The following is a 17,037-nucleotide window of genomic DNA, read 5'->3' as shown; positions in this document are numbered from 1 at the left end:
GTTCGTTTGATTCACCGAAATTTTTACATATTTGTATGCTTACGACCCAAATTTGGTTCAAGCAAACATTTAATACAGGCTAGACTTGGTTGATCCTCTGAATGGGTAATCTCATTATATAGGTGTAAATAACATTATTTATTGAAACCACTCAGCAAATCAATAGTTTTTTTTTCTATTATTTTGGCAGAGCAAATTACTCTGACATTTCCATGATGCCAATTAGTTTTATGTTTAAGAAAGATTTTGAACGGAGAGAGCGGCGGTGCTTCTTTGAACATCCAGTCGACAGCCGCGACGCAAGAAGAACAGTGTTGTTAGAAGAAGAAGGAGAAGAAGAAGAGAGGGGAGCTGAAATGCGCGGACCACGCTCACACGCACACACACGCACACGCGGTTCCCATTCAAGTCCCAAAGATCGCAGTTCGTTGACCTCACATCTGCTGAACATGTGCTCGAACCCTCGCCAGAGGCCAGCCTGGCCGCGGCTAGTGGCGCTCCCAGCGGCGACTGGAGGAGGCACAAGGGCCAGGTGTTCCAGCCCCTGCGAGGCGACTGCCAGAGCGACGCGCCGGCTGATAGCCCGGGCTTGCGGGCTGTGGGCCGGTCTGCTGGCCAGTCGCCAGTCTGCGGTCCACGTGGTGCGAGGACTCTGCCGGAGAGGAGGGGTCCGGTCTGCTGGCTCGGACCGCCAGTCGCCAGTCTGCTCCGGGAGCTGAGGCACTGCAGCGTGGAGCCAGCTACGGGCCGAGGTAGGCACAGACTGCGTGTAGCGCTCGTAACAAGTAGGAAGTAACCATTATTCAAAATTTCACCAGCAAAAGAAAAAAAAAATCTCGGGAACTATAACTCGAATAAAAAAAAAAATCTGAAACGGAATGAAATAACATCTGTCTGAAAGAAGGTAAACAAACGCCTAATCATGACCGCATCAAGCGCTCGCGGTGGACAGTGTCTGAACCAGCACTGCAGTCGCTCGCTTGCTTCGCACTAATACCTCCATGGTCCAAACATCGACGACAACACTGTGAGTTATCGCAGCCAGGTGTTCCCGTGAACTCTTTGAATGAAACCACAGTCATCGTAGCTAGCCTGAGGAATGAAGCCTTATCGATGATGTAGATGACAAATTAAACGTTATAATGACTTGGTAAGAGTTTATACTGTAAACGGTAGGAATGCTATCAAAGTCCTATCTCTGTGCCCACTTTTTGTTTTAGGAACATTATGATAAATAATTAGTCGCAATGTTTCAGGTTTATTGAACACGTTTTCCTAGAAAAACTTGAATAATACATCAAAAACTTTTACGACTTCTGGTGGTTGTAACTTGCGCCATTATGGAAAACAGAGATGGATATTAATCTAGGCACTAGATTTTATTTGAATTCAAAATGTCAACATTAAATTTAAAAAAAAATGTTTAACTATTTACCAGAAACCCTGCTTCATTTTATTTATTTTAATTAAATAATATTAAATTTAAATAAATTTTGATAAAAATATGTTTTTATTAGAAAACATTAAATTGAACAATTTAATGTGTAAAAATTGAATACAAAAAAGATTGTTTAAAAAGATATTGTTTAATAAAGGTTGTACTATGCAACAATGTATACCTGCCCTACAAAAACAAATCTTAACGTTCGGCATTGACTTTCCACATTTTGATGTATTTTAGGGCAATTGGTACACATTTTTAAAGTTTTGAAATTGAGTTTCAGTTGTTTTTTTTATTTTTTTTATTTTTTTAGTTAGTTAGTTACGTCGACAAATTAGTAGGCTTGCACTTAATTTTATTATATTTTTTTGGAAGGGTATGGTGAAGTGTTAAGGTGACTTTGGTAATTTTTTTTTTAAATGTAGATACATATACAGCGTGTTCGGAAATTGCTGTGTTAATACAGTCAATGGAAGGAAGTGTAAAAAAAAATTGGTTGTCTGTAAATTCGGTTTACGGACGATAGTTTCATGTGACGTCATAACAAAAAATTAATGAAATGATTGCATACTTTTATGAATAAAATTGAATTAATTTTATTTTAATAATAAAAGAATAAATACTTGAAATTATACTAGTAATCAGATTTTTAAAATGCAAGAATAATTAACCTTTATTGCCGAAATTGTTGTTGTAATAAGCAATGAAAACCACATTAACTTTTCACTTCACTTTATAAACAGTCGACGAAACAGTTCACGTGTAGATGACTTGTAATTAATTTTAAAAACTGGCGTTTAGCTATAAAGTTTAAATATAATTAAGAACAAGTTTTCATATAAATAAACTGTAATTAAATATCTATCATCAATTATATGAATCACCATAATTTTTTAGTCAATTGTAACATAACCTATTATTACTGCACTCGCCGACAGCGTAACGGAACATAGCGTAACGGAACGATGAGCGTAACGGGATATAGCGTAAAGGAACAATGAGCGTAACGGGACAGAGCGTAACGGAGCAATGTGTGTAACGGGACACTTTTTGGTGCGTGCAGCCGGCGTTCATCGATTTATTAGACGTCACGTCAAAAAGCTATATTTTGCTAAGGGCCGTATATCCGCGAGTCACAGGCGCACAGCAACACGTCAGGGCATAGCTGCGCCGGCTGGAGACGCCGTGGCGATCAAGCAGGCTTGTACAGGATACTAGACACACTGCATTTCCCTGTGAGGATGACAAGGTCAGTTTAGGTTCAACTGTTTTCACTAGAAAGTTGCACGGTCATCTCGCCATTTGAAAGAAGTGTCGTGTGTCTCCAAATCGCAACTGCCATTGTTGTCATCAAACACACAATGGCCGCCAAGCCGTGACGACGAATATTCCCTGCGTATTTTTTTTTATTCCCCTTCTTTTCATCAGCTGCCACTCACCTGCCGGCACACGTGTGACGTGAGATTCTCGTCACGGAGAACATAGAACATAGTTCGGAACCTCGGGCACGACTCCGGACAAGGAAGCCCTTGCAGCGCCGACTCTTGCGCAAGCACGCGACTCCTCGCGCGTGCCTCGTGCCTCGTGCCTCGCTCTCTCCGCCCGCGGCGTGCGTGAGGCCTCACCCAACCTCACTGACACAAGCATCACTGCACTGCCCGACGCATGTTCCAGTTGGCGCTCCGATGTTACGTCATCCCTATCAGTCGGTTACGGGAAACCTAAGATGTACATCAAGCTCTGTCCCTGCCCGAAAATTCACCTTCAGCCAACCTCGGGATATGTTTTATTTTTGCGCAGGAAAAATGAATTCAAATATTAAAATTGGTCGGTTAGGTTACGGTTAGTTAGGTTAGTAAAGCTACATTAAAATAAACAGAGAAATATAAATATATATAAATAAACCCGAGGTTGGCCGAAGGTGAATATTCGGGCGTGTTCGGGCAGGGACAGAACTTGATGTACATCTTAGGCTTCCTACGGTTACTGCTGATACGCGTACACCACTCGCAACTACGCCGCTCCGATGCGGTCAACAGCAAACATTTAATAAAAACTTTCACAAGAGTTGCAGAGCTAAATTCTCGTTGTGTTATAATTATAAATCAACCCTCAAATTCTCGAATACAACTATTTTAGGAACTTATTTCACCTAGGAAGTAGTTTCATTGCAACAATATTATAAATTGTGTACACCCAGTATCGCGGCTAAATTCATTATAAGTATTTATGTTATCACCACATCTGATAATTTCTAAACACACGTTTTTTATGGTTATAGTTAATTACAATATAATTATTTTTAAAGTGAAACTTTTTTGGGCACGATAGAGTAAAATTTCAAGGCGGAATTTTAATACAACGTTTTTAATGAAACATTGTCTTGAAACGTTTAAAGAGAGCACTATGTTATATACATTTCTGGTCTCGTTTCCGTTCTTCTCTTTGTGCGATGATTTGTTCCTCCACCCCCTCACACGCACAAAAAAAAAATAGTACCGAGAGAGATAGATGTACAAAAGCATAATACAGACTTTGTGCGCAAGCGCTCGTTTCATAAAATGGATATATGTATTCCATACAGTCATTTGTGAATGCCTAGAATTTATATTTGCTACCAGCGCGCTCACGTTCCTCCTTGTTCAACCAGCAGCGTAGAAAGTTCTGTTGAGTCAGTCCTTGCATCTCCCGCATACATAGCGCTACCTGTTATGAATTTCATATCTCATTCGGGGATTTGACAGAATGGTTTGTAGAACAGTAGCACGCGCAGTTTTTCTTTATGGTGTATTTCAACAGTGGGTAATTTTTATTGTTAATTAATCATTATTGATTTATCAATAAATATTGATATCTTGAGCAGTTATTTTGAAGCGAGTAATAATTTTGTTAAATAATGTTTATTAATATGTATTATATTTATCTCAACTTTCTAATTAAAAAATTAAAAAAATACTAGTCTTAAATACTTGAAAAATAAGTGGAAGCCCAAAAAAACCACGCTGTGATTTTTTTTACAAATTTACTTTTTATCTCTCTCTCTCTCTCTCTCGCTCTCTCTCTCGCTCTCTCTCTCTCTCTCTCTCTCTCGCTCTCTCTCTCTCTCTTTGCCGTTTTACAACTTACGATATAACGACTAGTCGAGGTTTGAATTACCAAAGACGTTAAACTTACATCACGTGTACTGAGATATAAATGCTTTTTTTATTATTATTTCATTGGTTTAGTAGTTACAAGATACGAAAATACAATTTACGAAATATGTCATTCTGTTTGTGCAAATAAAAAAAAAAATCAGCCAATCTATATCAGCCAGAAACAGCTCTACGCGCCAGGACTTTACACATGTCATGTGCGTAACAAGAAAAGGCGTTACAGCTGCAGGAGTCACGCCTGTGTGACATCCAAGTGTTCCTGGATCGTGGAACTATCGGGAGATGTCTTATTACTGAGCACAAAATACACTGGGCGGCATCGCTGACAAGACTAGATTAGCCACAAGTTAGCCACGCAGTTTGGCAGAACATGATGGACTACAGTATTATAATGGGCTCCAACCATTTGCGTATCAAAGAAAGCTGCACATTTAGGTACAAAACCCAAAATCATAGTCCTTCGTACTGCTGAACGCCTTGAGCTTCATTGTTGGGGTATTGTTGGTGGCCACACTCGCAAGCTTGTAGCAGTGCCGCTGCAACTCTAGCGGGCCAGTTTTCATGCAGGCAAGGGCGAGCCATCTGCTTGCACAGTCCGAGCTAGCGACACCCACGGCTGCTAAAAAAACCACCAGTAGCCAGGCATTCAAAACCCGCGTTTTACCTTGGTCTTTATAGTTATGGGTAGAGACCGGAAAAATTCGCGGGTTCAATGACCCTTAGGATAGAGTCCAATATCCTTTACACACTCGGGCAAATGTCAACTGTTCATTGGCTGTTGACTTGTGAGTCGTCACGACTAAGTGGCCTGTGATTCGCCACTTCTATGAGTGAGGGTTTCTAATTGGCCCTCAGTCCTCCAGATTAACAGTGGACCAATGGCAGAAGCAGCACTAAGGTATAATTATTAGAATTTTAGCATAGCACGTAATGAACCCGCGAATTTTTCAGGTCTCTAGTTATGGGTTATTCTCAAATCACGGTCCACTTTTTGACATCTTAAGTCAGGAATTCGGCTACTTACTCTGTAGGTACTTGTATTGAAGCTATTGTGGAGGCGTGAAGATGTGAACTGCAGTGCGAACCGTAACGCCGGCCAGTTTCGTCCGCAGGGGTGCATGCTGACAGTCTCTGCGCGAGACAAGTCGCAGCCTGCTCCTCCAGCTCTGTCTAGCTTGTCGGTGACCCGCCGGCAGCCAGCGGCTATTGGTCGCCACCTCAGCGCCGAACAACTCTGCCAAACGGAACTTTCCACGTTCGAGGATGCAGACGGTGTTTTGTACCAATTTCATGAACCCCCTCATTTGACTTCACCTTTAAATACGTTAAACGAATCTCTGAGAACCTGCCGGCACGTCCATCAGGACTGAGCCCAGCTCTTGGACGCTCCATCGCTGGAGGCTCTTGAAGAAGTCCGCCGTGTGTTGGAGTCGAACCCACGACTCTCCCCCACACCAGCTAGCCGCATTTGGGCCACAAGGTTGTTAGCTGAACGGGTTAAGGTGAGCGCTGCTTCAGTTGTCGGAAATATTGATATTTCAGGTTCAATATTTCTATAATTTTCTATCGATGTTTTAATGCCGATATTTTTATATCGATATTTGGTTTTGATAGTATCGAAGTAAAAAATAATAATTATATTAAAATTATCTGTAAATAATTTTGGCAATAAATAATACAATGGTGTACCGAAGGTTTTGAAAGAATAAGTTATTATTTAAAAGGGAAATATTGGAGTTCACGTAGGGAATTTCATTGATTGGTAGGTTGAAGCATTGCAATGCAGTGGCCGGTGACGGAAAGTAGCTACTTGGACGTAGGCCTAGTAACTGATTTCATATTAATTTTAGCTTAAATATATCAAGAACTCAATGTAGCATATACGTAAATAATATTTTATAAGTAAGCATGAGCAAATGTTTGTAAATTATTATCGACCTATATAACGAAAATATCGATATTTTCAGGCCAATATTTTAACGGTTTCAATATAATTCAAGCTATATATTGAAAGACCGAATATCGATGTGTTGAAAAGTTTTGCCATCCGTAACTTCGGTGATAATGAGTTTGACCGTCAGATGGCCGACGACAGTCGTCAATTGTTTGCTGTTTCTGTGAGCACGAGGATCTGAGTGTTAAACGTTGCTGATATTATATCATCCTTGCGGTGTTTGTGACCGTTGCTTTGTAAACTGTATAAACCACTGAATGATTTTTTTCAAATAAGTTTTTAACTGTGCGTTAATGCTTAAAACCGTATTTAAAACAGTGGTAGCTTAATTAGTAAAGTATTGGTTGCTGAGGATTGTAACCTTGTGTTTACAAACCAGTGCTGCATGCAAACTCATTAAATCCAGACTTTCAATACGCCAAACCATTTAGGTCCCTAACTTGATCTATGTAGTCAGTAACCTAAATGGCTATTCCAGGCGCGTTAGTTACTCTTCCAGGATGCAGACCACAACACTCGTTATTTCAATCTCACACGCATGAAAACACGTACCAACAACACACTTATAATGCACGATGGTGTTAATCATATAAACACTCTCATCACTGACTCACTGACTGACTCTGTAACGTTGTATGAATTCTGTCTTCATGCGCTTACAGTGTAACATTTTCATTGCTATTTGCTAATCTGTTTCGCCTAGCATTGCTGCCGAGTCCGTGTCGCAAAGATAATATTTTGAATTATGTTTCAAATTTTAACATTGTTTGAAGATTGTTAAATTTCTCGGCTTGCATGGGGGCGTAGCGTCATCACCGGGTGTCTTAGGCACCTTACTACTAGCTAGTAAAAAATAATTTGCCTGGAGAAGTACTTAATGGGGCGTAATTCAACTTTCTCCCATCTACGTTCAGCAAACATGACACGCAGGCATATCGACAGCGCCGAACTCGTTCATTAGAAAGGCGCGTGTGGTGACAGCTGAAGGCAGCCCAGTGCGACGAAGTAACGACCCAGGCTCCCGAACATGGGAAGCCATCAATTCACAGACGAGAGAGCCACACCCGAAGTTACCCGAAGTTCATGCTCGCTTTTTTTTTCGTTCTATTTCATATCTTTAATGTAGCTATCCTAACGAAATCAACCGTCCACAATTTTTTAAAGTATTTATAATGTAGCTAACCTAACCTAATTGACCATTAGTATCCTTTTATCAACACCCCCATATTTATTTACAAAGAACAAAAAAAAAACGAAGATGCACGATCGAGCATTTGGCTCTCTCGTCTGTGAAAAGAAGGCTTCCCCCCGAACATGAGCCTCGCCGCGCTCGAGGCGTGAGGCATGAGGCGAGCGGGTAACCACTGCATGTGGCCGCTAGCAGCGCTGTGCGCCAGTGCTTGCCGGAGCTCGCCAGTCTGTGATGCGGCACGTGACGAGTCCACGTCCACCGGGGAAAGTGTCACCGAGCTTACCCTGAGCTCCACCTACGCCATTCGGCACTACGCCATTTCTAGTCACACCGTACGCCATAAGAAACTTCAATAACGGACACAAAAATTGGTTGTCTGTAAAGTCGGTTTACGGACGACAGTTTAACGTGACAACGTCATAACAAAACATTGATGAAATGATTGCATACTTTTATGAATAAAATTGAATCATTTTTATGGAATAATCACTATTTTGTATGGATACAAAGAAGGAGTGAAATGAAATCTACAATTTCAGTGATAAATTTACTTTTATTTGCACTCATTAATTCAAATATGTTTATTACTTTAACGAAGAGATTATTTTAACTATAACTTTTATACATGTTTGCTATTTAACTTCTTCCAATCTGTGTTATTCTGTTAAGGATAGGACGATGATAGGAAAAGTAGGAAACGAATGGGAGTGTTTCAAGTTTAATGTGCCTCGAAAAATTCAAATCGATGGTTGTTCCAATCGAGTGGAAGAGAGATAGATGCGGCGCAAGCGTACAATAAGCGTAACGGGACACAGCGTAACGGGACAATGTGCGTAACGGGACCCTTTTTCGTGCGTGCAGCCGGCGTTCATCGATTTATTAGACGTTGTCACGTCAAAAAATATGAATTGAAAACACGCAGAAAACAAGCCAAAATCAATCGTTGTCAAAAGTTTATATTTTCTACACATTATCTGTTTATAATCATCGTTGAATTGTCTCTGGGTTGTCCGAGGTCGATTTAGTCTTTATTTATTGTTCTTGTTTCAACTGTTTGGTCGTTGTCAGTCCACGTGTTCGTCTGTGCTGTCTTTTTTTTTTTTTTTTTTTTTTTTCTAATTCCGTCCTCGGAATATTCTGGGTTGTTTATGCATGTAACTTTTGACAAACGCTGGCAAAAGCTTTGGCTCGTTTGTGTTTTGATGTTTGTATTTTTTGTACGTTATTGAGCCTTCTTTTGACATACAGCGACATACAAACCACGAGCCCCACGCGCCCCACGCGCCCCGAGATCCCTGTGAGCAATACAAGGACCAGCAGGGAGTTAAGCCCTCCTGAGAGCCTTGGCTCGCGTCATCGCCGTCACTTAGCTCCCGTACGTGCTGTTCTTACACAGTAGCACACGCAACGGTCGACTATTTCGTCACTTGTGAAGTAACAAAGAAGACACTTAACTACGGCACGAGCTAAAAGAACAAGTCCTTCACTTAGCTTAAGAATGTGTTTCAGTGATTAAATCCGTACGATATGTGATGTTCCTACAACGCTTTTACTTAGTTACAAAATATTTTGGGATAGCGGAAACTTCAAATTGTCATGCTAACTATGGCTGTCAGTTAGGCACCTGATTATGGCACTCATTGTCCTGGTTGTGCCAAATATTAAACTCCGGTACCCACCAAGAGTAACAACTAAAAAACTCTGTTCGTATCGGCTAACTGTGGCATACTTCTACAACAGATCTCTTTTCTTGGTTGCATAGGGTTTGTTCTAAGCAATAATATTTTATTTTATTTAACTGTGCAAACATTTATCTATATCAACATCGTTCAATGCCAGCCCTGCTGGCTTGGAGGTGACAGCTTTGACTGCGAGCAGAGGTCCCGGTCCAGACCTGACTGTGAACTGAGGTCCCAGTCTAGACCTGGCTGCGAATGTGCAATGTCACTACGAATGTGGCCTCCCTCGGGATACGGGTAGGCCTACTTGCCCGAGAATAAAGTGCCCTCGCTGGACCGCACTGTGGGTCGCCGCATCTGGACCGACAAGGGCACATCAGCCGTCGCTCGCCAACTAGGTCAGTACTCCAGACTGCAGACGTCGCTCTTCACTCAGCCACTACGGCAGGTCATAGATGCCCTTGGAGTGTGTTGTCCCGCCTGATTAACCAAAGTATATTTTAAAAAAAATAAGTAATAAAATATCCATTACCTCTCCACAGGAGCCTGAAGAAGAGAGGTACTCCAAGATTGACGAAGGACAAAACGGGTTGACAGTGTCTAACCTCCCTCCATTGGAGACTGGCCCAGGTCTGTATCTGATGCACGAACAAAGGCCTATAAGACAAAACTATGTTCATAATTGAACTTTCATAAATAACTTCATTATGTTACTTCATTATGTGACGCTCGAATTGCCCTCATCATACATTCAAAAACTTACGCGACCGTATGGAAACGGTGAATCAACATAACGCCAAAATGATAATCAGTCCGTTCAGAAGCTGACGTGTGACAAGTAAATTAACTCACTAAAGTGTCTTTATTATGTATAGCTCATCAGGTAAGCTCAGCCTGCAGTGAGGGTAGTCCGTGAGATGATCCTGACTCAATGATAGTCGAGTGAAGATAACAGCCGTTGATATCAACAAGCTGTAAACTAAAATCTTAAAAATTAGAGAACAAATTATGTACATATAATCCAATCACAGACTCTTGGAGGTTTAATGAGGTTTTAATATATTGATAAGCAAGAAATGTTAAACTCTTTTTAGCGACAAAAGCACTTTCTCCAAAAAAAACCCAATAAAAGTGGCCTAATGATGTAGTCGTGGGGTAGACTTGAGCTCGCATATTCGTGGGTGTGATGACCCTATCCCATCGCCGGTAGGTCCTCCGCAGAGAGGGACCTAGTCACAGCAGAGAGCCCTGACCTGACACCCTGACTGGGCCGGAGCCGTGAGGCCCGACTTCGGACTGACACTCCTGCTTGTCTCCTGATCTCCCGTCTCTGGGGCAGTCCCAGTCCTCGTGTAACACGGCCGAGTGGGGGGAGGGGAGGTAGTTAGTGTCGCGAATGCTAATTAAGGCGGCGGCCTTGGTACAGTTGAAGTTCAGGTGTCTGGCAGCAGGCCTGGACCGATCTCAGCTGGCGGCCCGCTTTTCCCCCCTTCCATCGCGCGGGCAGCCCTGGTGCTGCCGTCTTTCGCCGTGAGTTCAACAGAGTTCATCAGGGCGTGAACCTGTGTGCTTCACGGGCTCCAGAGACGGCGTGAACGCTCGGCTCGCGTGGGGACAAACAAGCAAGTCAGTATCTTTTTTAAAATTGAAACTCCTGTTTTTCGAGTATTCCTGGTCCAATTTATCTGCATGTTTCAACTAAATATACTTTGAAAATATTTTCATTGGACGCACTCTTGTGAACTTAGAGACAATATTCATCACTTCGTGGCTTGTGAGGGTCTCTGGAGGCCGATGTTGCTCAGGGACATGAACACCTTTGCCAGAAGTTCAGAAACCCAGTCGCCTCAAGTCATTGCATAAAGTCATTTGACGTTCATACATACAAATTTCTGAGTGATTATGTTTGTATTTATTTGAAATTCAAGTTATTTTCGTCGGCCGATGTATAATCAAGATCAACCGTAGACTTAAGTGATATAAATTTGTGACTTTGCAACTTTATACGTCAGGCTGAAATTTCCAGCGAAAGGATTAGGTTTGTTTAGGCGCAGGACTATGTCAGAGCAGAGGACAGGTGTCATATTCCCGCGAGTTCATGCGATGGAATGGCAAGTGACCCGACACAAAACCGCCTCCCAGGGAAGTATCTAAACAGGAAGAAACGAAGTGCCAAATTAAATACCAAAAAAAAAAAAAAAAAAAATACGAGGAATTAACAGTAAATTGCTATCTTTGTTCCCCTTTCTAGTGTGCACAACCATAGAACACGAACTGTGATAAGAGGCTCATTGCCAGAGCTGATATGTTATATTACGTGACTGACAAGGGCCCAATTGGTAGCCAAATTGCGTACAATTTAGGATGTGATTATGTCTTAAATTCTCCAGTGTAAACTCAGGATTATTCGTTTCTAGTAAATTTCAGTGGACGTGGCTCTGGGGTGACTGTTGTTGTATACCAGGGGCAGCCAGGAGAGTTTGTCTGCTATCCAGGGACGTGAGTAGGGAGTGGCGACACTTGGTGTGAACAGTTTTTCCTCCTGTTACCCTCTCTCCTTCTGTATCTATATGTAGAGACCTGAAAAATTCGCGGATTCGTTTCGTGTTAGGCTAAAATTCAAATAATTATACCTACCTTAGTGCTGCTTCTGTTATTGGTTCACTGTTAATCTGGAGGACTGAGGGCCAATTAGAGACCCATCACTCATAGAAGCGTCGAATCACAGGCCACACAATCGAGATGACTCACAAGTCATCAGCCAATGAACAGTTGGCATTTGCCCGAGTGTGTAGTGGATATTGGAGTATATCCTGAAGGTCATTGAACCCGCGATTTTTTCCTGTCTCTATCTATATGTGTGTGTACATGTGAACACACAAGAGTATACATTTAAAAAAGGTTAATAGTACTTTGATAGTTTTTGGTTCAATTTTTTTATTTCCCCAAATCTTCATATGCACGATTCATCCCAACTTTCTGCTCTTCCACTACACTGGCCAAATATAATGCTGCAAAGCTATCCTATTTGTAGCCTCGGTCATTTTGATTCACCAAACCCGAACAGATCTCGATTATGTTTTTGTAAAGCGTCTCTAACTTTACCTAGGAACTAACTGTGAAAGTTCAGTTAGAAACATGGTAATCTCGTAAAATCAATTTTAATATTTAAAAAATGCTGTACATTCATTATGGAATGTTAGACGAAATTCAATCATTAGTAATATCTGAAACCTAGATTAGCAAAATATTTCAAGAAACCTTGTTCAATGTGTTTAATTATAATAATTGTAATATCATCGATAGCCAAAATATTAAATAGAATAATTTTCCAAAATAAACAAGTGTTTTATACAGATTTTTCTAACTTGAAAAATAGTTAGTTCTAGTAATAACTGCTGTAAATATAATGGATGATATATATATATATATATATATATATATATATATATATATATATATATATATAGAGAGAGAGAGAGAGAGAGAGAGAGAGAGAGAGTGTGTGTGTGTGTGTGTGTGTGTTTGAAGGTCAAAAAATTCATAACTACCTTAGTAGGCGTAATACGAAATTATTTCTAAGCTATTCAATGCTGAATGAATTTAGTGGAAAATATTCGGAACGTTTTCGCTGCATGGAATATGAGATTAAGTTTTATAGATCATTTTAGAATATTGGAGAACATACAGTATATCATATACATTAAGTTCTTAAGATGATCCAGAATTTTGTAGAAGTTTCCAGAAGAATTTGGAATTTAGAAATCTACCTACGCCGAAGAGGGATATATATTACATTTTACAGGGGACGAGCAAATAGCCGTAACTATTTCTTAACTTGAACATCGCGTGAACTCGTGGCCACGTAATTTTGAGCATTGTTGGTCAAAGAGCCGTAGAATGTTGGGAGGTAAACTAGATCTGCCAATGACAGCACCGCTCTCTTCACTTCACCTTCATGGTTTGTTCTCCTTGCCTCCGTCAGAGAGAGTGAAACTTTGCTGTGTTCAGTGGCGCGCAGAGTTCGGGCGAGAAAAAAAACTTCGCCCAGTGAAAATATTGACGAAATTCGTTGGATTGCGGTTAATGTAAATCAGAAAGTTGCGGTTTGCTGACGCTTTTGTCTCGTTTTCGCAGTAGTGCTGTCACATCCTCTAACTCAGGCCGAAACTCCGAACATCACCAGAGCATCAGACAAGGTGTCTGTATTTTAAGGACCATGTCCAAATGAAATAGTTTTTATCATGAAATAGAGTAATTCTTGGTCGTCTGTTACTTGAATTCCTCTCCATTTCCGTAAATGATATTCCTTTAAACCTGTCTGCGATGTCGTCACTCGGTGAACTAAACACGGCCAGTTCAGCATGTTCCTTCGAAAGATCGCCGCAAAGTGTTTCTTATCCCACTGTTCTCCCAGGACGTCTTACCGGGCCTCTGTCTTCACTGCTCTTCTTTGCTCTTTGTGCTCTTCTGCAACACCGGGTGTAGCTGCCTCGCACATCGCGCCTGATACTGTTAGTGCGAGCACTCGGCGGGCTGTTGGCCATCAGGACTCCGAACAGCATCCCGCCTGGAACACCAGATCTCCCGGGTTACAAGCCAAACACCGCCCAGGCGGGAGAGGGTTCAAGTTCCGTACTTGAGAGGAAAAACTTTATAGTTAAGTTCTTCGTCTTTCACTTACCTTAAACAAGATATAAATATTTGATCATTTGTATGTGATATCTATTTGGTGAGTGAAAATCCAAACTCCCAATCAATTGATAAAAATTTAATACGTTATGTTGGTCGATACTGTTACGTTTGACTTATTATACAATATTTCAACTAAGTCACTTTTGACCAATTTTGTCAGCTATTATGTGCAGAGAAATTATTTGTTATAAGTTCATGATGTTCATCCAAGGATGAAAAACCGTCATTAGAATGCTTTTAAAATATAATTATAAAGTTTGGGACAAACTTAAAGTAGTTTGAGGAAATATATCACATACGAGGCCCAGACTCGTCTTGTTTCAATGGATTGCTCGCCATGGAACGTGTTCCAGATTGCCGGTGGATGGCGGCGGTGCTGGTGCTGGGGGCGGCGGTGCTGGGGGCGGCGGCCCGGGACGGCCCCGGGGGCGGGCTCTACCCGCGGCAGTCGGAGAGCCGCGACGTGCGCAGCCTGGACGGCGTGTGGGACTTCCGGCTGTCCCCGGAGTCGGACCCGCTGCTCGGCTTCCGGGAGCACTGGTACAGCCAGCCCCTGCGCCAGGTGGGAACCACACACAACTTAGATCTGTCATAACTTAGAAAACTTGGAAATATCCACGTAACTTAGAACGATCATAACTTAGAAGCACACAACTTAGAACGATCATAACTTAGAAACACACAACTTAGAAACACACTACGCAGAACAAAAAATAACTTAGAAACACACAACTTAGAACGATCATAACTTAGAAGCACACAACTTATAACGATCATAACTTAGAAACACACAACTTAGAAACACACAACGCAGAACCACACAACTTAGAAACGTAATAACGTAGAAAGTCATAACTTAGAACTATTGCAACTTAGAAACACACAACGCAGAACCACACAACTTTGAAACGTCAGAACGTAGAAAGTCATAACTTAGAACTATTACAACTTAGAAACACACAACTTAGAACTGTTATAACTTAGAAACACGTAACTCAGAAACACGCAACGCAGAACCACACAACTTAGAAATGTCTTAACGTAGAAAGTCATAACTTAGAACCCTCACAACTTAGAACTGTCACACTTAGAAACACGTAACTCAGAAACACGCAACGCAGAACCACTTAACTTAGAAACTTCATAACGTAGAAAGTCACAATTTAGAACTGTCATAACTTAGAAAATTCTAAGTTAAGTGTTTCTAAGTTGTGTGTTTCTAAGTTATGACAGCACCCCCGTGCCGGCTGCCCTGCTGCGCCATCTACGCGACGACACCGGGTCCTTCGTTGCCAGCACGTCGCTCGCTCGCACACGGTGTTCCATGTGTACCCCTAGCTGTTCTTTTCGGAGACCATACAAGCACATACCAGACTACGTGGTCTTTTATTGAGGGGAATTACCGGAGTTCGGTAACAGTCATCATTCATCAACAGCACAGGAGGCGGGCTGGCTCACAAAGCTGAAACCACTCGCGGAGAATCAAGACTTTTTTTTTCTTCATTGCAAGCATGCGTATTGTTACAACACGCATGCCGTGTATAGATTTACGCTGAATTCGTGGAAGAAAATGCCATGAAATGTTTCCAAAGCCATTTACTACAAAGCCCAGCCCCTCCTGGGACGAAGGACAGGTGCCTGAGAACCATGGGGGAGAAACTCTAATTACCGAGACTGAGACCTAGTTTTTTTTGAAGTAGTAATGGGCCCGTCCGCTAGATAGTAGTTTTCATAATTATATTGCTGACATAACTACATTAATTTATTAGAAGTAATGTATAAGCTATTATCAGGCAAACAAACCAGTGAAAATTCACCTTATTTAGGAAGACACTGATTTTGTGGTGTGTAATACAATGAGTTTTTGCACCTCCTACTCCTTTATTTATTACATGACGGTTTATTACAAAACAGCATTAAGTATTTTCGCATCGATTAAATTAGTGTTGCGCCGCCAAAGAAAATAACTTAATATAACCAAACAAACGTAGTATGTATAATATTGTAAATATCTTTTTCTTTTCTTGTAATCAAATTTTCTCCTCCATGTTTTGTATTTGTATTCGCCCTTTTTCAAATAAAGAGCTCATTTTTTGGCGGGGCGGACCCCCTGGGGGGTCCCCCATTAAAAAAAACTAAAAAAACTTTGTGTGAGAACCTCCATTCCTATTTTTTATTTGCTGGTAGTTATGGCCCCGCCCAACAGGTAGCGAAACATGTCGCGTGAAACATGGTTTCAGTTTCCACTGAAAGAGTCGCACTTCTTTACTTCCCTCCTTGCTCTGTGCTGCGAACACCTGGCCTGAGACGCCGCAGTCGCGGGTGAGCAGCCGGCCCCGTGTTGCGCAGACGGGGCCGACGGCGCCCATGCCGGTGCCGGCCAGCTACAACGACGTCACGCAGCTGAAGGAGGTTCGCGACCACGTGGGGCTGGCCTGGTACGACCGCAGCTTCTTCGTGCCCGCGGCCTGGCGGCTGCCGGCGGTGCGGGTGTGGCTCCGCTTCGGCAGCGTGCACTACACGGCACACGTGGTGAGTGGCTTCCGGCCTGTTCCCCCGTTCATTAGGTTGTCTATTGGCCAGGTAATGCTTGGTTCATTCTTGCCGGCAACATTTCTTCAGTTGGCTCCCTGTCTGGTGAGATAAGAGTTTAGCGAGCAAATTGTCTTTCTTATGTCGACTGGCGTAAAGTTCGGTGATATAAAGTTCATGAAATCAATTTTTTTTATTCCATATATATATATATATATATAATTTGATTATATATACGTATATATAATTTGATTAACGAGAACTTTGTCTAACCGCAATTTTTTAAAGACACATATCTACACTTATTAAGTAATAAAATGCTTCAATATAACAACTAATTCTAATGTTTACTTTTCAGCTACATCATGAGTCCAAAAAACTTAATATTC

The 17,037-nt window shown here is 41.6% G+C and overlaps 1 protein-coding gene across 7 annotated transcripts in view; it reads left to right on the top strand.

The window, feature by feature from the left end:
• Nucleotides 1-491: 491 nt before the first annotated feature.
• Nucleotides 492-17,037, top strand: part of LOC134532623 (beta-glucuronidase) — a 32,294-nt gene continuing 15,748 nt past the window's right edge. The window contains exons 1-3 of one of the 7 annotated variants that reach the window (XM_063369221.1): nucleotides 492-752; nucleotides 14,470-14,678; nucleotides 16,466-16,648. In XM_063369221.1, the coding sequence (XP_063225291.1) occupies nucleotides 14,481-14,678; nucleotides 16,466-16,648 (381 nt within the window). In that variant the 5' untranslated portion in view covers nucleotides 492-752; nucleotides 14,470-14,480. Of the gene's footprint in view, nucleotides 753-11,711; nucleotides 11,921-12,894; nucleotides 14,679-16,356; nucleotides 16,649-17,037 lie in introns of those variants that run through there. The other 6 variants (XM_063369219.1, XM_063369218.1, XM_063369216.1 and 3 more) reach the window with 6 other exon arrangements.

This window comes from Bacillus rossius, chromosome 6, assembly GCF_032445375.1.
Source record: "Bacillus rossius redtenbacheri isolate Brsri chromosome 6, Brsri_v3, whole genome shotgun sequence".
NCBI lineage: Eukaryota > Metazoa > Arthropoda > Insecta > Phasmatodea > Bacillidae > Bacillus > Bacillus rossius.
The sequence above is the reverse complement of the archived record's forward strand: the minus strand, read 5'-3'. Positions and strand labels throughout refer to the sequence as shown.